This window comes from Mustelus asterias, chromosome 5 (genome assembly GCF_964213995.1).
Source record: "Mustelus asterias chromosome 5, sMusAst1.hap1.1, whole genome shotgun sequence".
Lineage (NCBI taxonomy): Eukaryota > Metazoa > Chordata > Chondrichthyes > Carcharhiniformes > Triakidae > Mustelus > Mustelus asterias.
In genome coordinates this window covers 40,105,662-40,132,769 of record NC_135805.1, presented here as the reverse complement: position 1 = coordinate 40,132,769, position 27,108 = coordinate 40,105,662, and the positions used below count along the sequence as shown (strand labels likewise).

The 27,108-nt window shown below is 42.3% G+C and overlaps 1 protein-coding gene across 1 annotated transcript in view; it reads right to left on the bottom strand.

The window, feature by feature from the left end:
• The window catches only part of ascc3 (activating signal cointegrator 1 complex subunit 3), a 562,510-nt gene that overhangs the window by 201,385 nt on the left and 334,017 nt on the right, over positions 1–27,108 (bottom strand). Inside the window, exons 17-20 of the mRNA XM_078212424.1 lie at positions 16,388–16,507; positions 15,721–15,885; positions 8,234–8,320; positions 2,001–2,177 (exon numbers count right to left, since the gene is read on the bottom strand). Coding sequence (XP_078068550.1) covers positions 2,001–2,177; positions 8,234–8,320; positions 15,721–15,885; positions 16,388–16,507 — 549 coding nt within the window. The remainder of the gene's footprint in view (positions 1–2,000; positions 2,178–8,233; positions 8,321–15,720; positions 15,886–16,387; positions 16,508–27,108) is intronic.

Genomic DNA, 27,108 nt, shown 5'->3' with positions numbered 1-27,108 from the left:
GTGAGACTTCTTACTGTGTTTACCCCAGTCCAATGCCGGCATCTCCACATCATGATTGCCATCACATTGTCAGCGATTGTTCCGACTGCATAAAGGAGTGTACTGACCTGGTCTTTTTTATCTTGTTTGTGTAACCCGGAAGCTCTCCTATAACTTGCAAATGTTTTTCTCTCGCTGTCCTAGTCCTGGGCCTGTTGCAAGCCTTCTAATATAGTTCTGGAGATAGAAGTGTGGATGCATTCTTCTGCTGAGCAGTGGAATTATCCCTGCTTCTGTGCTGCTGCTTGCAGTTTTGGGTTTGTGCTCACCGCTATCCAATCTCTGGGTCTGTAACTCATCTTGTTCCTGCTGCTCCCGTGATGTTCTGACATCTTGCTGAATCTTATTTTTTTGTTTCTTGTGTCCTTCCTTAGAGGATATGATTTCTTGCGGGCTCCGTATATTATTTTTAAGCTCTTCTGGGTCTTTTTATTGCTACCATGTTTCATTGTGTAGACAGTTTCTAGGCTGGGGTTTTGAGGATTGTCTGTTCTCTTAAGGTATGCTACTTGAGACTGTAGTTTGTCGAAACCGTTGCTCTTTATCTGCAGCAAGTAGTTACATGTTTGGACATTCCAAATCTCTCGTCTCAGTCATTTTTACATCAGTACCATGTGTGGTTCTGATGTTAACCCTTTACTCTTACAGTTCCAACTAAAGATTATCAACAACATTTCAGTTTGATTGATCTTTTCTCATTTTTAAATAGGATGCATTGTAGTAGCGAAGTGGGGGAGGCACTGAAGAGTTATTAAATCCAACGTGGAGCAGGCGGAGGCAATTTGGTCCTTCGAGCCTGCTCCGTCATTCATTGTGATTGTGGCTGATTATCCAACTCAGAAGCCTGATCACGCCTTCTCCCCATTGCCTTTGATCCCTTTGCCCCATCCCCAAGTGCTATATCTAACTGCTTAACATCAAGTGCTTTGCAATCAAGTTCCTGTGACCACTATTCACTGAATCAAGGCAGTCGTAAAATTGATGGGTGGGGTGAGCTAGTGAAATTCCACCCCTTATATTAAAGTTCAGTCAGTTCAGCTGCAACTTTACATCCCAGTTCCAAGTCCTAAAGACGTCGCGGACTGATGGGCAGAAAATCCCACCCCAAGAGAAGGTCTGAAACCTCAGTACGTATAACTGCTGACCAACATTATCCATCTGCATGAGCCCTCAGGTTGAGAAAATCTTTGTTTGGAGTTAATTATGTGCCGATAATGTCACACTGAGCACATTCACCAGCTCTTCACCTGATGATTTGATCACTTTTGTGGAGATGCAGGAATGTATGGATTACTGACACTGTGGGCGGATTTCTCCCATCCCGCTGCCACGGGATCATCTCAGGTAGGTGACGGACCATGCAAAGGTCCATTGACCTCGGGCAGGATTTTCCCGTCTTGGGGCGAAAATGGCTGGATATTCCCACCCATTATTTCTGTTCCTAGTTATGCACAATAGTTAATTTCTGAAGTCACAGCATGCCTCGGGCAGATAGCTTGCATCAGCTGGCTGGTTAAATACATTGCACTGAAAAGTGCCACTGGTAGAAAGCAGTACAGTTATATGTAGAGAAATGTGAAATATTCAAGTATATACATTCCCTTTACATTTCTTGGTGCAGTAAGACAATAGGAAAGTTTGAGAATTTTTGTATATTATTGTTATATCTTCCCTCCACCTAACTTGGGGCATGACGGAGGAATGTGGGTTATTATGATTTCCACAAAGAGTGAGATCTGTTTCTTACTTCAGGTTTGTTTTGAGACATTTATTCTTACCACTTTCCAACAAGTTGGCAAATTCTATGTGGGAAATCCCAATGTCTTCCTTTTCTACTGACTTCTGCAATATGTCAGAATTGGAAAAAAGGCACAAAGGTCTCAACTCTTCTAAAGATGTGATCATGCAGTATGTTTCAAATACGATTACATCTGGTAAATTAATGAGATGGAAGGTCTTACCTGCGCAACATATGCAGTGTCAGAAATTAGTGAGAAGCTATCCAACTCTCCATGACCAATATAGGTTTGAAGAAGAATGTTCACTTTCCCATAGGTGTTCTCCACTCCACCTGCCACAGGCAGCTCACAGTAATTACATAGCAGCTGATCCATCTCCTCCATTTCTTCCTCTCTTACCTGTGACAATACAAACACACTACATTTAACACCAAGTGATTTATGGCAAGCATCCTTCACAATACGCAGACCTCACCATTCAAAACAAAGAACATGTTCATTCAACAAAAAAAATCCTGTTTTTGACCTGATACACCAAAACAATATATTTGGATTTTTACAAAGTATTTGACAAAGTTCCATTAATGATGACTTTTGGTCAACTTAAGGAGCCGATGCCCTCCCCAGTGTCAAGTTTGACATCACTTAACCATGTGGAAGGGTGGTAGGTGGAGACCCCACACATTTCCACCATCTCCCCACCAATTTAGTCTATGGTGTGAAGGTATTTCCACCATCTCCCCACCAATTTAGTCTATGGTGTGAAGGTATTTCCACCATCTCCCCATCAATTTAGTCTATGGTGTGAAGCCAACACGGGCTCACCATCCAGAGAGCTCGACAAGCAAACTTGTGCAGGGTTACCTGTGGGCTACCGGGGTAGGTGGAGGGGCTCCTATATTCAAAGGTACTCATCGCCTGACTTAGGGACCTGGCTGTGGGAAGGGAGAGGCAGCTGTGCACCATTTCCTACCCTTGCTGCTGAACCCCTCTCCCATGACTTCCTTTTTTTTATTCATTCATGGGACACAGATGTCGTTGGCTGGCCAGCATTTATTGCCCATTCCTAGTTGCCCTTGAGAAGGTGGTGAACTGCCTTATTGAAACACTGATACAACTGATTGGCTTGCTAGGCCATTTCAGAGGACAGTTGAGAATCAACCACATTGCTGTGGCTCTGGAGTCAAATGTAGGCCAGACCAGGTAAGGATGGCAGATTTCCTTCCCTAAAGGGCATTAGTGAACAAGGTAGGTTTTTGACAATCGACAATGATTTCATGGTCATCAGTAGATTCTTAATTCCAGATATTTTTAATTGAATTCAAATTCCACCATCTGCCATGGCAGGATTTGAACCCGGGTCCCCAGAACATTAGCTGAGTTTATGGATTAATAGTCTAGCGATAATATCACTAGGTAATCGCTTCCTCCTGTCTTCATTCACCTGTCAACTGGGATCTAGTGACAATCCCAGGCCTTGGGTGGATGTTGTACCAGCAGAAGCCACTGTCTTGCCATTGGCACTACCAGTCAATAAAGCTGCCAGCCTCTGACTGGCCAGTAGTTCTCAGCAGTTGGATTTCCACCCTCAAGGTCTTTGATCCAATCCATAGAATTCCTACACTTCAGAAGGAGGCCATTTGGCCCACTGAGTCTGTACAGACACTCCTTTGTTAGAAGAGCTGTTAGCACTCTGGTGAATTGTCAAACCAAGGTTCTGTCTACCCTCCCAAGTGGATATAAATAATCCCATAGCATGATCTGGAAAAAGGTATCCCTGCTATGTTAATATTTATCTTTCAATCAGCTTCATTAAAAGAGATTATCTGGTCATTATCGTTTGCTGTTTGTGTGGGAGCTCACTATGTACACACTGGCTGCTGCATTTCCTACGATACAACAACTACACTTCAAAAGCACTGCATTGGTTGTAATGCAATTTGGAATATCTGGTGGTCATGGAAAACATTAAATAAATTCAAGCTTTTCCTTTGCTTTAGGGAACTATTCCTAGCCTCAGTTCTCCATCTTTAACAGAGGCAGTTATCATTGCTGCAACAAAAAAATGGTTGATGCATGAAAACAGTTGCCAATTTTTCTTTTTGTCTTTGCTGGGAAGTGTCAGACCTCTGCTTGGCACTCCCTCCTGAAAGCACAAACTAAACTCAAACTCGTAAGCAATTTGACTTATAAAATGCATTCGACCAATCAATACTAGAGTGCTGGAGGACCATTCATCTGTGTCTCCCTGAATTAGTTGTTGATCTTGTAACAAAACTCTTGTATTAGCATTAAAATAAAATCTACTTTGAAAAGTCTAATGATTGACAACACAGAGGAAGGAATAAAGTTTGTTCATAGTTTATAATAGATCTCATCACTATCACACTGCCTGAATCCAGAAGAAATGTAATCCACAGCTTTCAAATGGCAAATGGAAAACCTAACTCCACTGGACTTTGCAACCAACAATAATTTGAAAATAGGCATGAGGCAAGAATTGGTTCTACACGACACTGGGAAATATGTCACAAAGATTGAACTTTTACCATATTTGTTTTTAAAATAATCAGAGATTGGGCCACTGATCTTTGGAACCCAACTCCAGAAATGGCAATGTATCGGTTCTCTCGAGAGATGCTGAAAGATTTGCCCCGCATTGCTACCATTTTCTGCTTTTGTTTGAGACTTCCAGCATCTTCCTTTGCTTTAACCTCTTTTCTTTTTGTTTTGGAATACATTTTAACAGGTGATATAGAAATATATACTATCGCAGAACAACAAAATTGACAGCTTCGAGAAACACTGAACAGGCTCTGGGATTTATTTTCTAACATTTTCCACGTGCAGTTTAGAAATTTCCTGGTACGGTTATGCTACAAAGCAGCAACTTCATTCGCAACGTCTGATATTGAGCTAAAATCTCCTCTTGACTAATGGGAGATTTAAGCTCAGATAATCTTGCTGTTAACTTGAGAGCTCTAGGAAATGAGAACCTATTAAAAAATATTCTATCTAAGCTAAAGGGGAGGACCTTCTGCTCTGCTGCTCAGGCGAGGTGAACTTTTGGTCTCTGCTTTTCCATTTTAATTTATTTGTCACTTATTGTGAGAAAAGCAAAAGAGGCCGTCGACCAGGTTCCTCTGTATGAAAAATAAAAGTTCTTCTTCATTTACAAAATCGAGTGATTATCTTCCTTTGATTTCATAAATTTATGTAATTTATCTGACAGAGGCTTTTAGTTCTGGACTGCCTTTGTAAACTTAACATAAAACTTTACTAATGTTTCAAGAACTGTTGAAAGTGTTTGTGCCATTTGCTCCTTTAAATTACCCGACTGCCACCCCAACCACCTGACTATCCTCTACAGACCCCAGACCACCACCACCCCGGGCCTGACTACCCCTCCGACTTGACCAGCCTTCCCGGCCCTACTTACCTCCCTTCGTGACAGCGCAAAACATCTCAACCCCTCCCCCCAGACAAGCAGAGACCAAAAGTTCACCTCGCCTGAGGGTCCAACTATCTCCCTGGCCTGACTAACCTGCCAACCACCCACCACCTGCCTGACACCACTATCCATTCACCCATCTACCCCAACCCATTCATGCACTTCACCCATGTCACCCACCTACTCAGTTACACACATCACTCGTCAATTCAATGACATTCAAACTGAACCTTTAAATGTACCATATGGTAGCTAGTGCCATGAAAAGGCTATGTGTCCTGTCTTCCCTCAACTATAATTCACTCCGATGGAGTTCCCCGGGGGACGCCATGCATTGCTGTGATGGTCGAGCTTAGAAGCCACCAGTAGAAATGCGCAGCAGCATTGAATCGGGGAATTTGTGAACATCGCAGCAATCCGATGATCATGGATGCTGCTCAAAAGATCGGGGCCATTATATCATGTTCGGATGCTGCTCTGATTTCTATTAAAGATTTACTACAGTGTGTTGCTCATGTCATGTATCCAAATTGAAATGTTTATTATACCAGCGAATCTTGTAAGGAATCAACTGACAATTCAATACTGTGTTAAACTAATTACAACAGACGTTACATTCTGACTGACTGGGAACCATTGTAAAATTTGCAGAGATTTGGGATTTCTTTAAGCGTTAGGGCTGCTCAGCGTTGTATGTGGAGCAGCTGTGAAGTTGGAAAAATTCAGTTGAGACGGGGCTAAAACATTGTCCAGAAAATTAAACCGAACGACTTCTCTCTTTGCTGTTAATCATGGTTCTACAATAAATGAATCTGGACACCATTGATCCAATTTTTGATTGCCACAAAACACACAGGGTAGAACTTATTGCCCTTCCCAGAGGCAGGTTTGGCGATGACGGAGCATTTAATTGGGCCGCTAGGTACTGAATGTCTACATACCTCTGCCATGATTCAGTACATGTGGACGGCCTTCCCACATTGAAAGCGCGATGCGGGCAATTAATGCCCACTTAAGAGCCTTATCCCACTCAATGGTGGCAATCAATGAGGGGCAGGCAGAGCAGTTGCCAAGCAGAAGACCCAAAAAGCAAACCTTGTTGTGCCTGCTTGTGGGATCAGTGAGTTACCTCATTGTCAGGTGCAGTGTCTAATCGATGGAACCAGCATTGTGATGGGGCGCATCTGCTGTGAATCACTCCCAGCCCTTTCATGTGGTCGGCCTTCACTATCCCCCCCCCCCCCCCCCCCCGGCCCCACCCAAGCCACAGACCCCCACCCTGACCTCATTCATCCGTGGCCTGGGATCCTTGCTGATCCTCGGCCTCTGCTGGGAGCTACCACTGCTCTCATTGGTTCAGCGTGCAATGGATAGCTGCCAGCCTCTGATTGGCCAGTAGGTCTCTTGTTGCTACTTACAGTGGGTCTCCCAAAAGGAGGTAATGTGCAGTTCTTTCCCACTCCCCAGCCAGCTGGGAGACCCTTGTTGCCTGGATTAAACATCGCACGCATAAATGGTTCACCAATTGCCAGTACTTGCTTATCTACCTTGTAAAGCTGTAAAGAAGGTTGGGGTAATAAATGCAAGTATCAAGACCGGAGCAATGAATGGTGCTTTTCTAAGACAAGGGTCAAGACATATTGTTGGCTAATGTAAAGGATCCTCTTGCCTGCACCTGAGAATGTTGTACCTGTTGAGGGAGTCCATTGTGATGATAATGGAGTAGAATTGGAAAGTTCTCAGAGTTACTATTCAAATTGAAAAGCACAAAAAAATCTGTTCAAAATATAAATTAAAAGCACATAGATTCGGAACCCTATTAGTGAAAAAAAGGCAAAGTATGCAATTATTGAGCTTAAAATACTTGAATCAGGATTTCTTGTATCTGGTTTTGCCTGATATCAAAATGATTCTCAGTGCACTCGCGACTATGATGAATGGGCGATTTTTCAGTCATCAGAATCAAAGGGCTCTATTTTACCATTTTGATTCTAAGTGCTGGGCGGACTTGAAATTGGGAGTGTTTCAGATCTGACTTTTAGACCCATTCTCAGGCACCCCCATACGCATTCTGCCTGAAAAAGTATCAGCAATTCTGAATCGCGCTGCACAAGCCTGTGGGCCAGGCTTAACACCCCCCTCCCCTTCACTGATCACAGGCAGAGTGACAGCATGCCGCCCCCCCCCACCCCCTTACTGATCTCAGGCAGAGTGGCAGCGGACCACTCTGCCACGACCCGTCCCCCACCGATCTGAGGCAGAGAGCCTTGGACTCACCTTCCCCTCTCCCACCGATTTCAAGCAGAGAGCCGTCGGATGCTCAGTACTTACCTCCTCACTAACTGGAGTGCCTGAATCGGACTTTTGTGGAGCATATCTGTTTTGCGCCGATTCTGGATGGGCGAACGCGGTGCTAAAGGGGGAAGTGCTGGTAAGGTTGGGCGTGCAGCCCATTAAGTCAATGTAAATGCATGCAAATGCATTTAAATGGCTGTCGCGTCCATTTCTGGCGTGGTCCCAATTACGGCCATTTTCGAGCCTTGGTAAAGGGGGAACTGGCGCGGAGGTAGGCACGGATCGCGCTACTTGCCTCACGCCCGACTTTACCTTGATGGTAAAATCGGGCCCACAGAATCCCCACAGTACAGGAGGTAATTCAGCCCATCGAGTCTGTATCGACCACAATCCCACCCAGACCCTATTCCTGTAACCTCTCACATTTACCCTGCTAACCCCAACTTAGCATGGCCAATCCACCTAACCCGCACATCTTTGGACATTGCTGACTGAATGTTTTAAATATGCAAATCTTTAGTTCCAACTTCATAAACGCTTATCCCATTAACTATTTCAATGACACAACTACTGAAGAACAAAGCATTTCCCTATAATTCATCTAAGGAGCAGCTTCAACTGGTTTCAGTCACCTCTATCAGCTACTTAGTGCTTGAACAACTGCTTCATGGTGAAGCACCGGGCACTTCAATTCCCAAGTCATTTTTACCTTGATCTGCTCAAATTCTTCAGCTTTAGATACAAGAGCAAAAATGTCTGCTTCAGTTTTGTGAGCGCTGAACAGTTCGTTGAAAGTCTGGAAATAAAAGGCAAAAAATTTATACATAAACTCATCAAGTTCAGGTGCCTCATTTACATCACAACTTATTTAGATTATGGGGTAATTTTAAAGACCTTGTCATCACAAGAAAGCATGAAAATTATTGGAAAGAAATGTCCTGAACTGGCCAATAATAATATAGTAGTTGTAGGTTGGTACCAAATTATTCTTAAATAGAATGCTAAAAGTTGGCAGAGGTCCACAAACGCCTCTACTTTCTCAGGAGGCTAAGGAAATTTGGTATGTTCACTATGACTCTCATCGATTTCTACAGATGCACATTCTTTCTGGTTGTATTATAGGTTGGTATGGCTCCTGTTCTGACCAAGACCGTAAAAAACTACAAAGTGTCGTGAATGTAACCCAGTCCAACATGCAAACCAGCCTCCCATCCATTAACTCTGTCTACACTTCCTGCTGCCTGGGAAAAGTAGCCAGCATAATCAAGGACCCCATGCACCCCGGACATACTCTCTTCCACCTTCTTCCATCGGGAAAAAGCTATAAAAGTCTGAGGTCACGTACCAACCGACTCAAGAACAACATCTTCCCTGCTGCCATCAGACGTTTGAATGGACCTACGATATATTAAGCTGATATTTGTCTAGTTATGATTAGAGTGCAGACAAATATCAGCCTGATATATGGTAGGTCCATTCAAACGTCTGAAGGTAGTAGGGAAGAAGCTGTTCTTGAGTCGGTTGGTACGCGTTCTCAGACTTTTATATTCTGCATCCTCTCCTTCCCTTTTCCCCATGAACTCTATAAATGGTATGTTTTTGCATGTATAGCACGCAGGAAACAATACTTTTCACTGTATCCCAATACATGGGACAATAATAAATCAAATCAAATCAAATAATGGGCTGGGTTTTTAGCCACTGCTGGGGATAGGGCATGGATTTTCACGCCGGTTCCCTGGCATGACTTTCCTGGTAAGGAGTCTAGCAACACCAGGTTAAAGTCCAACAGGTTTATTTGGTGGCAAACGCCACTAGCTTTCGGAGCGCTGCTCCTTCTAGACTCCTTACTGTGTTTACCCCAGTCCAACGCCGGCATCTCCACATCCTGACTTTCCTGGAGCAGGAACATTGGGGAGCGCAGCAGCAGGGTTACCCATCAGTAAGGGTCAAGTAATAATGTTCCCTTCAGCTGCAGACTGCCCTCTGGAGGGGCTCCCCTGCCCCCACACTGGCACCCTTACTGCAAAGCCTTTTTTAGTTTAAAATGGAAAATGTGGAAGCGCTCACTAACCTACCATGGGGGCACAGGAATTCCAGACTACTTCAAATTGAAGAATCCCATCATTAAAACTTTTCATATGAACTTTTGGCTGGATGAAGTAGTATAATTTTAGCATTTCTGAAAATGTAGACATATAGTGTGGGTTAGGTTGATTGTAAGAAGTCTCACAACACCAGGCTAAAGTCCAACAGGTTTATTTGGTAGCAAATACCATAAGCATCTCCACATCATTAGGTTGATTGGCCATGGTAAATTGCCCCATAGTGTCAAGGGGACTAGCAGGGTAAATACATGGGGTTAAGGGGATGCCGGCTGGGTAGGATTGTGGTTCATGCAGATTCGATGGGCCGAATGGGCTCCTTCTGCACTGTAGGGATTATATGGTTCTATTGAAGCTTTTCATCTTGCAATCGTCAGGACAGAATCGCAAGAATACCAGGACTAGGATTTTTAGGATGGAGGGGTTTCCTGCCGCCACTGCCTGTTCCACAGACATTTTACGCTCTAATGAGCATTATATTGGCTGCAGGCAGGGCTTCCACCCCTCACTCAGAAATCCTGCATTAGAGAGCTCCAGCCAGAGGCTGTAGTGGACAGGACTGGGGCTGCATGCAGTCTCAGGAGCCTAACTCCCAGGATTCCAGGAAAAGGTAGGTTTTGGTGGTCTCAGGGCACGGAATAGAGGTGATGGGGTAGGGATGTCCAGTGGTTACCAAGGTAGGATGGGGGGGTGGGGGGGTCTCCCACAGATAAAAGGGGGATTCTGATGGAGGCCCCCACCTGAGGCTAAAACCTAATTATTATCGGGCTTCCCCCAGACCCTGGAACTCCTCCCACCAAACTAAAAATTAAGGCTGGGTGGGAAACAGCCCTTAAGTGGTTAATATGGGTGGGCAGACCGTCCGAGGCCTCACCCGCACTAGTGTAAAATTGCTGAGAGAACGGGAACCCAGTGGGAAGCCCAACAATGCTATTCCACGCTCATCCCTTCTACAAACCCGCCACAGGGGAGCATAAGATTCAGGTCCAACTTTCAAAGGAAGCAAGAAAGAAACAAAAGGGTGCTGACTGGTTAGCAACGGGACTCTGGTAGTTTCTACCCACCACCTGCCAACCAACCCACATCCTTTCCTCATGCAGCATAAATATGTCGTTCCCTTTGAAATTTGGCATTCTTATGATTGTCCTGATGAGTGCAAGACGGAAAGCTTCAACAGCATGTCTTTTTTTCAGCAATATTCTAGTTTTGTACTACTAAGTGGCTATTTATTACAATTTTACAATGGAACATTGTTCCACCACTCCAAAAGGAACTATTTTGTCCTGGAGGGTTGGAGCTCCAGAGAAAAAAACATTATTATTTGGAGTCAGCAATTAATTTTAAGGGAAGACAACCATCTGAGTTCATGATATTATCTCAGCCAGGCTAAGTTTTTCAGGCTACAAGCTTATGGGCGGAATTTTCCCATCCCGTCCACCATGTGAATCGTAGCGGGCGGGACATGGACCATGCAACGGTCCGTTGACCTTGGGCAGGATCTTCCGGTTTTGGGGCGATCGCGGCCAGAAAATCCCATCCTATGTCTGTGAAAAGACAATGTATGAAAGTTTGGCACTGCCTGGTGAAGTGGAGCTGTGTTATCTGTGAACGTGACAAACATTTACTGGGGTTATGTCATGTCAGATGTAAATTCCAAAAGCTTTTAGTTTCAGGACAAGTGCAGTAAACATCTTCTGAGCAGAGGTTTGCTTTCCTATTCCCCAACCCTTTAGATGATGGAAAAGATTTCCTGTTGTTCAGGAAGAGCCAGAACGTCTTCAAATGATAGCTCAATTGGTAAATATTTGATTTGATGGATAGCTCTGAGGCTCAAAGGATTCTTGGGATATATTCTGAAGACTGTCGACCATTTCTTCAGCTTTGACCGTTTCAGGTTGTGCTGAAGGTCAAACTGGACTCGTTACGAAATGCAGATAAACTGTCATCTCCACATACAAACATTGTATCAGGAAGTCTCACAGTTTATTATATCTTGTGAGAAAAGTTCTGGAAATGATGCTTTCACATTCTGGGACAGTATTCTAATTTATCATTGTTTTCACAAATTTTACATTTCTTACGGTTTCTGCATATTTTAAAATTATTGTCATAGATTTTCATAGCTTTACCCTGAATGCGATAGTGTTGAGTTTCTATTTCTATCAAAGAGTTAGGACTTGGGGTCCATTCATGTGTTTTCAATTGTAAAATATCTCGGTAGCAGGATGATTGCGGTACACTAATTCCATTCACCCCCTCAAGGGCACATGTTTCAGGTAACTGGTGCTGTGTGCGCATGGAAACTGTTGCGTTTTTATAATGGTATAAAGGTATCAATTACTCACAAACACACTGTGGGTTCATTTATTTCAACGAGGCACACGAGAACATAGCTGGATAGGAAAATTTGAGGACATCAGCAGCAGAACTGTGTGCTCTGGGAGACGAGAGATGAAATTGCTGGGCCTCTGACAGAAATCTTTGTCGCTTCCTTGGACACAGGTGAGGTCCCTGAGGATTGGAGGATAGCGAATGTGGTCCCGTTGTTTAAGAAGGGTAGCAGGGATAACCCGGGAAATTATAGGCCAGTGAGCTTGACATCCATGGTAGAGAAGTTGTTGGAGAGGATTCTTAGAGACAGGATGTATGTGCATTTAGAATGGAACAATCTCATTGGTGACAGACAGCATGGATTTGTAAGAGAGAGGTCATGCCTTACAAATTTGGTGGAGTTTTATGAGGAAGTGACAAAAACGGTTGACGAAGGAAGGGCCGTGGATGTCGTCTATATGGATTTCAGTAAGGCATTTGACAAAGTCCCACATGGCAGGTTGGTTCAGAAGGTTAAGGCTCATGGGATACAAGGAGAAGTGGCTAGATGGGTGGAGAACTGGCTTGGCCATAGGAGACAGAGGGTAGTGGTCGAAGGGTCTTTTTCCGGCTGGAGGTCTGTGACCAGTGGTGTTCCGCAGGGCTCTGTACTGGGACCTCTGCTATTTGTGATATATATAAATGATTTGGAAGAAGGTGTAACTGGTGTTATCAGCAAGTTTGCGGTTGACACGAAGATGGCTGGACTTGCGGATAGCGATGAGCATTGTCGGGCAATACAGCAGGATATAGATAGGCTGGAAAATTGGGCGGAGAGGTGGCAGATGGAGTTTAATCCAAATAAATGCGAAGTGATGCATTTTGGAAGAAATAATGTAAGGAGGAGTTATACAATAAATGGCAGAGTCATCAAGAGTATAGAAACACAGAGGGACTTAGGTGTGCAAGTCCACAAATCCTTGAAGGTGGCAACACAGGTGGAGAAGGTGGTGAAGAAGGCATATGGTATGCTTGCCTTTATAGGACGGGGTATAGAGTATAAAAGCTGGAGTCTGATGATGCAGCTGTATAGAACGCTGGTTAGGCCACATTTAGAGTACTGCATCCAGTTCCGGTTGCTGCACTACCAGAAGGACGTGGAGGCGTTAGAGAGAGTGCAGAGAAGATTTACCAGGATGTTGCCTGGTATGGAGGGTCTTAGCTATGAGGAGAGATTGGGTAAACTGGGGTTGTTCTCCCTGGAAAGACGGAGAATGAGGGGAGATCCAATAGAGGTGTACAATATTATGAGGGGGATAGATAGGGTGAACGGTGGGAAGCTTTTTCCCAGATCAGAAGTGACGATCACGAGGGATCAGGGGCTCAAGGTGAGAGGGGCGAAGTATAACTCAGATATTAGAGGGGTGTTTTTTACACAGAGGGTGGTGGGGGCCTGGAATGCGCTGCCAAGTAGGGTGGTGGAGGCAGAGATGCTGACATCGTTTAAGACTTACCTGGATAGTTACATGAGCAGCCTGGGAATGGAGGGATACAAACGATTGGTCTAGTTGGACCAAGGAGCAGCACAGGCTTGGAGGGCCGAAGGGCCTGTTTCCTGTGCTGTACTGTTCTTTGTTCTTTGTTCTCTGATAACTAAGAGCCCCTTACGAAATATATGACATGGAATTCTCGGAACAAAGAACAAAGAAAATTACAGCACAGGAACAGGCCCTTCGGCCTTCCAAGCCTGCACCGACCATGCTGCCCGACTTAACTAAAACCCCCTACCCTTCCGGGGACCATATCCTTCTATTCCCATCCTATTCATGTACTTGTCAAAACGCCCCTGAAAATTCACTACCATATCCGCTTGCACTGCCTCCCCTGGCAATGGGTTCCAGGCACCCACTACTGTGTAAAAAATCTGCCTCGTACATCTCCTTTAAACCTTGCCCCTTGCACCTTAAACCTATGCCCCCTAGTAATTGACTCTTCCACCCTGGGAAAAAGCTTCTATCCGCTCTGTGCATGCCTCTCATAATCTTGTAGACTTCTATCAGGTCTCCCCTCAACCTCCGTCGCTCCAGTGAGAACAAACTAAGCTTCTCCAACCTCTCCTCATAGCTAATGCCCTCCATACCAGGCAACATCCTGGTAAATCTTTTCTGTACCCTCTCCAAAGCCTCCACATCCTTCTGGTAGTGTGCCGACCAGAATTGAACACTATATTCTAAGTGTGGCCTAACTAAGGTTCTATAAAGCTGCAACATGACTTGCCAATTTTTAAACTCAATACCCCGGCCGATGAAGGCAAGCATGCCATATGCCTTCTTGACTACCTTCTCCACCTACATTGCCACTTTCAGTGACCTGTGTACCTGTACACCCAGATCCCTTTGCCTATCAATACTCTTAAGGGTTCTGCCATTTACTGTATATTTCCTATCTGTATTGGACCTTCCAAAATGCATTACGTCACATTTGTCCGGATTAAATGCCATCTGCCATCTCTCCGCTCAAGTCTCCAACTGATCTATATCCTGCTGTATCCTCTGTTGGTCCTCATCGCTATCCGCAAATCCACCAACATTTGTGTCGCCCGCAAACTTACTAATCAATCCAGTTACATTTTTCTCCAAATCATTTATATATATTATAAACAGCAAAGGTCCCAGCACTGATCCCTGAGGAACACCACTTGTCACAGCCCTCCATTCAGAAACGCACCCTTCCACTGCTACCCTCTGTCTTCTTTGACCGATGTGGAGATGCCGGCGTTGGACTGGGGTAAACACAGTAAGAAGTTTAACAACACCAGGTTAAAGTCCAACAGGTTTATTTGGTAGCAAAAGCCACACTACCAAATAAACCTGTTGGACTTTAACCTGGTGTTGTTAAACTTCTTACTGTTCTTTGACCGAGCCAGTTTTGTATCCACCTTGCCAGCTCATCTCTGATCCCATGTGACTTCACCTTCTGCACCAGTCTGCCATGAGGGACCTTGTCAAAGGTCTTACTGAAGTCCATGTAGACAACATCTACTGCCCTACCCTCATCAATCATCTTCGTCACTTCCTTGAAAAACTCGATCAAATTCATGAGACACGACCTCCCCTTCACAAAACCATGTTGCCTCTCACTAATACATCCACTTATTTCCAAGTGGGAATAAATCTTGTCTCGAAGAATCCTCTCCAATAATTTCCCTACCACTGATATAAGGCTCAGCGATCTGTAGTTACCTGGATTATTCTTGCTACCCTTCTTAGACAAAGGAACAACATTGGCTATTTTCCAATCCTCTGGGACCTCCCCTGTAGCCACTGAGGATACAAAGATAGAAGGATACAAGGATACAAAACAACTCCAGATTCATGGTTTTTAAAATTGTTCACATAGATTAGTTAAGGAGACACTGTTCCTGCTTGTAAAAGGATGGAGAATGAGAGGACACAGACTTACCAAGTGATTTGCAAAAGAGACAAATGTGACGTGAGAAAAACTTTTTCACACAAGTGGTTTGGGTCTGGGATGTATTGTTTGGAAGTGTGGTGAAGACAGCTTCAATTGAGGCATTCAAGAGGGCATTAGATGATTACTTGAATGGAAACAATGTGCAGGAGTATGGAGAAGAGGCAGGGAAATGGCACTAGGTCATGATGCTCATTTGGAGAGCCGGTGCAGGCATGATGGGCCAAATGGCCTCCTTCTGTGCCCTCACAATTCTGTGATCTGTGACCTAGGCATGTACATGGTTTTGAGCAATTTGTTAAATCCGTACCTCAATAGTATTATATTGAATATAGTAGTGGCTGGCAGTTCTACCAAGATCTGTTATTGAAAAATAACCAGTCCTTGCTTCAAAACGAACCATCTTGGCTTTGTCTAGTTTCTGGCCAGCTTCGATGACTAGCTCTCGCCTGTATTTTTCCAATCCAGGGTCCATCTGGATAGGGGATACAAGTGAACACAATTAGGACAAAAGGGTGGGGTCAGATAAAATAAATGGTCCTCAGCAGACAATAAATAAAATTTACCATTGTACTTCTATCCTTGCAATTTAAACCAAAGACAAGTTTTTTTTCCTGTACCTACATTGAGGATTAATGACTCCTTCCATTACAATGAAATAGGTTGGGATTTCATGTCAACTGAAGCGTGGCTGCTGTTTTGATGAGACACTGAGCACTGAACCACTAAATGCTAATTCATAGTATTTCCAATACCCCTACTGCCGAACAAACAAAATAAATGCACTGGGTTCGGTCACAATGACAGTACACATACTTGCTTATGTGAGTCTATAATAACAAAAACGGAACTTAAGGAACTTAAATGAATGCTCTGATCTGTAAAGCAATTCCACAAATATTTGTTTTCAGGTTGTAATTTGTACTAGATGAAGGAGGAGAAAACACAAGTACACTCTAATTTTATCTGCTTTCTACCTGGTAAGCTTTGTAATTGATCCCATAGGCTAATGGGTTTGCTCTCGTCCGCACATAAAGGTAGGTGTAACTTAGCCATTTCACTGCTTCTTCGACATTCGTTACCGTTCCCAAGGCTATCTAGAAAGGCAAATCATAAAAGACAAAATGAATGACTATTGGGACAAGGTTGCAAAAAGTACAGGTAATGATTCTGATGACTTTTCAAGCACACATTTGTCAGCAGTTTACTTATGTGACAAGAAGCATTTAATTTCAATAACCTGAATTGTTTTTAGATGTTTTGAGTCCAGGAAGCTTGATATTGTGGCAATCTAGTTTACAGGCCAATGTTAAGCTTCTAATAAAATCTGACCCTTCCTACTACATGCCACCATGTGTTCAACCCATGTACTTTCTGGTACCTTTAATCATCTTCCTTTTGAAGTTATCACACCTTGCAGCTTTTTGGTCTTCTCATCAAGTTCCTCCCAGTGGCCCTTACTGTCCAATCATGTAACACTGGCTAGTTTGCATCTAGTTATGCTGCAAAGATTATAACCACTTATTGGAACTGATCAGATTAAAAGTCCATGCCATTTGAATGTAGGGTAATAGTTTTGAAAATATATCCCAATTCTCAATCCATATCTTCTAATGATCCCACGGAGATTGACATTTGACTCATATGATGACAGATGACACCATGATTGGTGGCATAGTGGACAGTGAAGAAGGTTATCTAGGATTCAACAGGATCTTGATCAATTGGGCCAGTGGGCTGGTGAATGGCAGATGGAGTTTGATTTCAGATAAATGCGAGGTGATGCACTTTAGTAGACTGAACCAGGGCAGGACTTTCTCAGTCAATGGTAGGGTACTGGGGAGAGTTATAGAACAAAGAGATCTAGGGGTACAGGTTCATAGCTCCTTAAAAGTGGAGTCACAGGTAGACAGGGTGGCGAAGAAGGCTATCAGCATGCTTGGTTTCATTGGTCAGAATGTTGAATACAGGAGTTGGGACATCTTGCTGAAGTTGTACAAGACGTTGGTAAAACCACACTTGGAATACTGTGTACAGTTCTGGTTACTCTATTATAGAAAATATATTATTAAACTAGAAAGAGCGCAGAAAAGATTTACTAAGATGCTAATGGGACTTGATGGTTTGAGTTAAATGGAGAGGCTGAATAGACTGGGACTTTTTTCCTGGAGCGTAGGAGGCTTAGGTGTAACCTTGTAGTGATCTATAAAATAATGAGGGGCATAGATAAGGGAGTCAACATCTTTTCCCAAAGGTAAGGGAGTCTAAAACTAGAGGGCATAGGTTTAAGGTGAAAGAGGGGAGATACAAAAGGGTCCAGAGGGGCATTTTGTTCCACAGAGGGTGGTGAGTGTCTGGAATGTGCTGCCAGTAGTAGTAGAGGCAGGTACAATTTTATCTTTTAAAGCATTTCGACAGTTACATGGGCAAGATGGGCATAGAGGGATATGGGTTAAATGTGGGCAACTGGAACTAGCTTAATGGTAAAAAAAAAGGGCAGCATGGACAAGTTGGGCCAAAGGGCCTGTTTCCATGCTGTAAACCTTCATGACTCTGACTGCTAACTGGATGGTGAGATGGTCTGCCTCAGTGTGCTAAAAGTTCATTCCAGTTGTGTCAGAAAATTTTGGATCTCTAGCCCTTACTCCTCACATCTCCTCAAACCACACCACTCCCCATGGCCTCTTACACCTTCCATTCAATATCATGTCAACTCATGCACCCCTAATCAACTTCCCATGCTCCCTGATATCCTACATGACAACTGAATGCCAACTCATACTCCCCAACTACCCCCAGTGACCTCTTAAATTCTGCAGGTCAACTCATGCTCCTCCATGCCTATTTACCAAGTATGTACTGAGCCAGATAATAACAATGGCAAGTGTGGAACTGCTGAAAAAAAAAGTTTCACAATCTGAAAGAAAGACTTTGGTTCCCACAACCTAAAATGGTGTCAGATAGACTGTTATAGTAGAGGCTTCAAACACTTTGCAACTCTTAATCATCACTGAGACATTGACAAAAGAAATCACATAAAGAATAACTCTGACCACTTAAAGATATTAGTCAAGCAAAATTAGTCAAGCAATTCACTTCAGTTGTTTCAACAGAACTCCCCTGCTGAGCTCATGATTGTTTTGGTCTGCACTCACAGCCGACCATGCATTATGTTTCTGGCTCACTGGTTATTTACATAGTTGGACCATAGGCAAGGCTGGAGAGGGCATGAGTTGGCATGGGCAGTATGAGAGGCCAAGGAGAGTAGCTAGCAGACATAAACTGGCATCGAGGAGGCGTGGGAGCATGGAAAGGGCATCGGGGTACAGGTAAAATCTTTTGAACTTATCTTTCAAAAAGTTCCCAACCCAGACATGGTCCATGATTCCTTCTGAGGTGCCTTGAACTACAACTCAGGGAGAAGCTGGCCCAACTTGACAAAATTTGTGGGTGGCCAAGAGATGGCTACCCATGCAATGGTGCCAGCCAGGTCAGAAGTGCAGGATGTGGGTTTGTGTCCTTATCCTGTGCCAGTGAAAACTGGGCTATCGGGAATAGGAACAGGAATCCCAATACTGGGTTCCACCCTCCATTTTTAAGTGGCTCTGATTTCATTCTGATTCCACAGAAATCCAGACCTCTGTGTGTATTTAGTGAAATACCAAATGCTTTGTTCAGATTTCAAGGATCATAGTGCCTAAATGAAAGTGAAGCATTTTAATAGGATGGATGAAATAGTAAAGCAAAATTTGATGCAAATGAATGGAATGTAGTAAATTTTGCTTTGAGTTTCAGTTCAAATTCTGTATCATTCTGTTTTTCTGAAAATTTCATAGGGAACACAGCACAAGAGTCAATCACAGAAGAAAAACAAACTGCTATTGTGCATGGATCTGTATGCTGAGCAGCTAGGAACAGTGCTTTTTGGCATGGACTTAGCATTGTGCAGACAATAAGAGTTCCAACTTCAGACCCAATGACATATTCACAAGCTGTCGGCACTCCCCACAACTTCACAGGCAGCTCTTACATTTGAAGAACATTCATCAGCAGCAGTCAAAAGTTGACCAAGGCTACCGTGTAGTCCTCCTGGTTCCAAAGGACTGTTTCTTAAAAATTATAAAAACTTAAAATTGGAGCATGAGTAGGCCATTTAGCCTTTGAGCCAGCTCCGCTATTCAATACAATCATGGTGGATATGATCGTGGCTTCAACTCCACCTTCTTGCCTACTCAGCATAACCATTACTCTTCTGTCAATCAAAAATCGGCCTAACTGAGCCTTGAATATATTTAATCACCAAGCTCTCCTGAAGGAGGGAATTCCAAAGATTAACAACACTCAGAGACAAAATTCTCCTCATCACCATCTTAAATGGAAGATTTCTTATTCTGAAACTGTACTACCTTGGTTCAAGGTTCCCCAATGAGAAGGAACATCCTTCTGGCATCGACCCTGCTTAGCCCTCTATGGTTACTCTGCTCACATGACCTCTTTCCCTGTAGTGAGTTGGGTATTCCACAAAAGATAATTGATCATCTCTCATTCTTTTAAACTTAATGAGTATCAGCCCAACCTCGTCAACCTTTTCTTATAAGACAACCCTTCATCCCAGGCATCAACCTCATGAACTTTCTCCGATTGCCTCGAACACAAGAAATTCCTCCTTAAATAACGAGAACAGAACTGTACACAGTGCTCCAGATGTGGTCTCACTGATGCCCTATATACATTTAGCAAGATTTCCCTACTTTTGTACTTCATTCCCTTTGCAATAAAGGCCAACAGTCCATTTGCCTTCCTATGATGTTGTGGCTTTTTAAAAAATGTATTCGTGGGACATGGACGTTGCCGGCTGGCCAGCATTTATTGCCCATCCCTAGTTGCCCTTGGAGGACAAGTGATAGTCAACCTCATTGCTGTGGCTCTGGAGTCACATGTATGTCAGACTGGGTAAACACGGCAGATTTTCTTCCCTGAAGGACATTAGTGAACCAGATGGGTTTTTCCGACAATCAGCAATGGTTTCATGGTCAACAGTAGATTCTTAATTCCAGATTTTTTTTATTGAATTCAAATTCCACCATTTGCCATGGCAGGATTCAAACCTGGGTCCCCGGAACATTAGTTGAGTTTCTGGATTAATAGTCTAGTGATAATACCACTAGGCCATCACCTCCCCTACATGTGCACATGTAATATTAATTTTATATTCATCAGTTGGTTAAACATAAATTAACTTTTTTTAAATGACTTTTTAAAACAAACAAAGGCACTGACTTAAGATGGCTGCCACGGGTCACCTTACACATCTGTTATTACAAATTGGCTAGCTTCTGAAAGTTTCCAATGCAGCTTACAATTAAGACATGCCAAGTTGACCTCCTATGAAAGTTCACACCTGCTGATGGCAAGAATTGCTTCAAAGGTGAAGTGCAACCTTACTGACTATCACCACTTGCATTTGTATAAAGCTACCTTTCAAACAGAGACAAAGTCTACCAGGACAATGGCTATATAGTTGCCCTTCCTAGCTCATCAGAGGGAAGAAAGGTCCATTCAGCATTGATGGCAAAGTCCGTCCAGACATGAGCTAATCAATTATCTTTTGTAGAACACCCAACTCACTACAGGGAAAAAGGTCATGTGAGCAGAATAACCATTTTGAAATGTCTTTTATTATGACACCCAAGCTGCTGAAAGGCAGTCTCGAAGAAATTTGCCGGTGGAATAGTAACACCAAGTTTCAAGCTCTATCTCTCTTACAGTTTAAAATCCATCAGGGGAATTTCAATCAAAAAGGGACCTCAGGTGCAATATCATCGACTTTTGGATAAGATGATATATTTAAAAAACGACTTTCTCTCGAAATTGCAGTTTACAGCGGCCTCACCCCCACTGGTATTTCAAGATCTCTGTGAGAACAATCTGCCTCAGCTACGAATACCAATGAAGAACTCAAATAGTGAACTCTTTTTTACCACTGAATCTTAAGTTTGGCTAAAAAGTTACCTCCGACCATATAACTTCTAATTTTGCATGTTTTTGTGTGTGTGTGTGTGTGGTGTGAAGGTCAGGATGTGGGTTTACCTTTTTAAATATCTTTATATCTTTACCTGGATGGGTTTTTAGTTGAATAAAAACTAACCACTGTGTTTAACTTTAAGAAAGCTTGTTGTACTGAGTTACTTGCAATCAGCACATAAATGGTGAACTGCAGATACTGAATTAATACCTTCATCCTTACAAATTCCAAAAACCTTGCTATGAACAATTGAGGAGTGAAAAAGAAAGATAAATTATTTCCACCTCTTTAACATTTATTGTTTCTTGGCTGTCATGATTACAGCTTTCCAAGTGAACTGACCGAGTGTTTACAATCTGTGCCACCTATAACCACCTGATATGTGTCTGCACCAGTTGGAACAGCATACTAACTACTTGTGATTCAACTTCGAGGACGCCCAGATCGCTCTGTATGTCAGCATTCTGTAGACTCTCCATTTAAATAATATTTTGCTTTTTTCTTCTTTCGACCAAAGTAAAGAACCTCACATTTTCCCATATTATACTCCATATAATGTTTGCCCACTCACTATCTTTATCCCTTTGCATACTCTTTATGTCCTCACAATTTGTTTTCGCATTATTATTATATTGTCAGCAAGTTTGCCGACAATAGACTCTGCCCCTTCATCCAAGTCCTTAATATAGATTGTAACTAGTTGAGGGCCCAGCACTGATCCATGTGGTACCACACTAGTTATCGTTCCACTTATTGGTGTCCAACCTTTCTGAGGGGACCTAAAACAGGCACAGCGATGAAATGCTTACTTTAAACAACTGCCCGACAGATGGCCCAATCTCATTTTCAGATATCCTTGGGTGTTGGTTCCCAAATTTGTGCCTGTTTAACGCCCATAAAAGAGGTACCTTGAAGTTTGGGAGATTTTAAACTGTGAGAAGCAAAAGGTTTGACTTTCCCCTTTGCTTTACTCATCATAGTAACATTGAAATATTGGGGAAATAAGTGTGAATTGTTACATGTTGCTGGAAATTCCTAATTATATGAAATAGAACAATAGAATTGTATCGAGTTTAGATTCCATGATGTACTTTATACTGTGAATTGTTGGGTGCGATAGAAAGAGTGTTAGCAGTTTTTACAAAGGGTGTTTAATTTAAAATGCTGACTTCCTTTTGCTTGACAGATTCTGATATGTGTTCCTGATATTTTTTGCTTTTACTTTAGATTTACAGCGTGTGCAATTTTATTTGTGTTTGTAAGCTATCTTGGCATAGAAATGCAACTCTAAAGATTTTACTCTGTAATTTAAAACCAAATTTATGCCCCATTTTCCACCTCATAAAATGCTGTTACTTTGTTTGGTTCATCTCAAACCCAACACAGATACTTAATTAGCCCAAGGCTCTTAACAATTTTAGTGGGGCAACTTAAGTTTTATAACAGCAACAAAAACAAATGTGTACACTCCTTCGGACACAGACTTGAATTCAAAACTTTGACCTTGTCACTTAATACTAGAGGTTTGTTGCTCAAAACAGGGCAAATAGCATATAATTCTCCAACAGCAAAGAAGTGTTTACACTACAGCTGTAGAATTAATACATAGTGCATACTCACTACTTTTATAACTACTTTTATACTTCTCCACTGTCAGAGCCAACTTTGAAAACATACTGTGCCTTAACCCTACATGTATAGCAAATGTATTGGGAAGATAAGCTTGTAGTGTAAGTGTACGCTAATTTAGATCAGTAGGATACCAGGATATTGTGTGATCATTGAATAATTAAAGTGGTCTCGATTTAATAAAATAGAATTTTCAGATTGTTTTTCACACTCTTAAGTGCTTCGTTGTGGAATACAATGTTTCTAGCATCTTACTGGTACAGAAAATATAACACTGGGTTGTGAAGTCTGAGTGTATCAATATAGCTAATATTGTAACATACCACAGGCAGCGTTTCAAAATTAATTTAAGACTGTCTGAATATATTGTACAGTTTTTTAACTTATTAAAATGTTACTGGAATTCTCAAATTAAACAAATTAAAATCAAATAATGTGGATACATAACACCTTCACCTCTTGTGACACGATTTTGTGAACCCCACGACAGCATTAGAAAGAGTTGAATTACATCAAAAACAAGTATTTTCCCTTGCAATGAAAACACAATGTAACTCGAGAGCCAAAAATTAAAATGCGTGTGTTGGCAAGTTATTTGATCAATTGTGTTGAGCATTTGATGGAGCAATTGTTACTGTGTGATACCTATTGGAACCCAAAGTGCTGATCATTAAATATTCTTTGGCATAAAGTAAGCAACAACATTCTACTGCCTTACTTCAATATAGTTTTGGTGCCACCTTGTGGTTTTTCACAGTTATGTGTAGCCTATGAATGTTGCAACTTGTAATTCTTAAAAGATATATTTTCCAGTTTTGTGTGTTAACCAAAGACTAAGTCAAACAGCATCTTGTACTGCAATAAATAAGATGAATTAACAAAGAGATATTCCAAAACATCCTCAGTTAAGACCTGCAGATTAATCTCAGAACAACAACTGAATTTGGGGTTTGCTGTTCTGTCATTAATATACATCATGCCCCTTAATTGGGGCATGATGCATAAATAAACTTTCTGAGTTAAGGGAGATAATTTGTTCTCATAAGAGTGTTGCATTAAACTAAATGCCTGCTATTGTATTCAGTTTCAATAATTGGCAAGACACTGACATCTAAATTCAGGCAAAAATTGCTTTCTGTCTCCGGAAGGGAAGATTAGGCATTCAGGAAGAGAAGCATTTTGTTAGAAGTTGTGGAAAATAACGCGTAACATTGATACAACTATCAAACTAATACAGTAAAATAAATTAATTATCCAGAATATTTCACAACTTGGGTTCTCTGAAGATATATTTGTTACTTGGTGGGATTTTAAAAAAAATATAGGGGTAGGAGGAGGGCTTGAGTTGAAATGGAGGGTATGTGAAAGCTGAGAGTTAGAGGACCTAACAAATTGTAAAATAACTGGGACCTAGAGAAAATAAGTGGGCCTTCTAACCAGCTCGTCTCAGCACTCACCCGTCCTCTGGCTGTTTATGCTCTGCTTCTGGGGTGGACAGGCCCTGACATTATGCCCCACCTGCTCCACCCCAACCTCCGAATGAAAATTACACATTTAAGGAGTTATGGTGAGTTGGAAAATTTCTTAACTCAAGCTATACTGCCTCGGTGTCAAAGTCCAGCCCTCTACCTGCTTACCGATGTGAGCTTGAACATTCTATTACACAGTTTGAGAGTTAGAGGTTCTACCAGAACCTTGGCCAATACTCATTTCAATTAAAGCCATCACAAAGCAGATTAGCCGGTCTTTCACTCACTTACAGTTTGTAGGAAGTTATAATGCACAAATCAATTGCAGCATTTACCCAAATAACAACAACATTATATAGTGCTTTTAATCTAGCAAAAGGTTCCAACAACAGTGACTACATTTTAAAATAAATCCATCAGCCGTGAAGTGTTTGGGGGAATCTTGAGGTGAAAGGGTCAAGATAAATTCACATTTGCAACAAGTGAGCAGGACATAGCCATAATGTTCACTGATTTCAGTGTTTACATTCAAGGTTACATGATTTGTTTTTTAAAAAATGGTTTAAATAGAGGAAATTTGATGAGGATAAATAAGAGTAATTTCCTCTAAGAAGTTGGGTGGCACGGTGGCTAGCACTGCTGCCTCACAGTGCCAGGGACCCAGGTTCGATTCCCGGCTTGGGTCACCGTCTGCGTGGAGTTTGCACATTCTCCCCGTGTCTGCGTGTGTTTCCTCTGGGTGCTCCGGTTTCCTCCCGCAGTCCAAAGATGTGTGGGTTAGGTTGATTGGCCATGCTAAATTGACCCTAGTGTCAGGGGGTTAGTAGGGTAAATAAGTAAGGTTATGGGAATAGGCTTGCGTGGGATTGTAGTCGGTGCAGACTCGATGGGTCAAATGGCCTCCTTCTGCACCGTGTCTATGATTCTATGAAGTTATTCAGCATCCTGGATACTGGACTCTTTAGCTTATTTAATTTAATAATTGTATTAATACTACATTAGTACTGGTTTTAGCAGCTTGCAAAAGTATGGTCATCATTGCCAGAATCCTTAACTCCTTGTTGGAATCTTTTTTTGGTCAGTTCCCTTGCAATTTATTCTGATCAGCCGATATTGCCCAGATTCACTCCATATCTAATAGTTTTTTACTTCACTTTTACTTTACATGGCAAACATAATTTCCCATCCAACTGCTGAATGGTAGCTGGTTATGTACACCAACAGTGACCCAGCTTGCTTGCCTTTGAAGATATTAATAAAATTCCCCATGCCTGCAGATCTCTTGATTCAATTTTGAAGAAGAAATATATATTAAAACACACACATAGAAACTCTGTCGATACCAACACAGTGAAAGGTGTTCCCCTCAATGTAACCCTGAAAGGCTGCTCCTTCCAATGAAAGAATTATGAAGTGCCAGGCGTGTTACTTCAGAAACTAGGATACTCCTAGAGACAGGGATAATCACACAAAGGAAAATAGCTTGGTTTAAATTTATAGAAAATTTAAAGTTTATTTATTAGGTTTACATTAACACTCCAATGAAGTTGCTGTGAAAGTCCCCTAGGCACCACACTCTGGCGCCAGTTCGGGTACACTGAGGGAGAATTTAACATGGCCAATGCACCTAACCAGCCCGTCTTTCAGACCATGAGAGGAAACCGCAGCACCCGGAGGAATCCCACGCAGACATGGGGAGAATGTGCAGACTCCACACAGACAGTGATCCAAGCCAGGAATCGAGTCCGGATCGCTGGTGTTGTGAGGCAGCAGCGCTAACCACTGTGCCACCGTGCCACCCATAATGCAATTCTCAAGGACAGGAACTACTGGTGTTGTTGTTATTGTTGGATACTTGCCTCGAGAACAAAGACATAGGTATAAATTGTAAAATGAAAGCAGAAAATGCTGGTCAGGCAGAATTTGTTAAGGAATTTGTCAATTGAAGATTTAGATCAGTGAACCGTCGTCCAAACCTGATGTCACAGATGTATTGCTTGTAAGAAGGAACGTAGCCAGGGAAAAAGGATCGGGGACAGAAAAGGAAAATTAAAAAGTTTGTAAAGCTGCACAGTGGATTAAATGACAGAATTGTCACAGAAATAAAAGCAAGAGAGAAATTTGAGAAATGCAAGATATATCTGAATCCCAAAGGACGTTTGAATGCTTACAACTGAATAGTAATGCAGAAGGGGAAGCATGAAAAATCTAGATAAGGTTCCAGTGGCCTTTGAGTGTGGTGGAAGTAAAGGGGAGATGACACTCGACATGTAGACTGATCCACCAGTTCCTTGCACCAGCATAGGATAGGAAAATGGAGGGGAAACAAGGGGAAGCCATAGAAAGAAGCAGAAATAAAGCTGATGCACAAACAGTTGACAAGAGGGGGAAAGGTTATTTTACTAAACGTTTGTTAAATTTGTCAGCCAGGCTGGTCGCTGCTTGGAAAATCATCTAATAACTCAGCAGCTAACAAAACATAGACTCTTAATAGAAAGTCTCTTCATAATCAAAATATCAGGACACCTGAAGTGGAAAATTCCAGCGATGTGCTCTATAATGATGTACTGAAGCA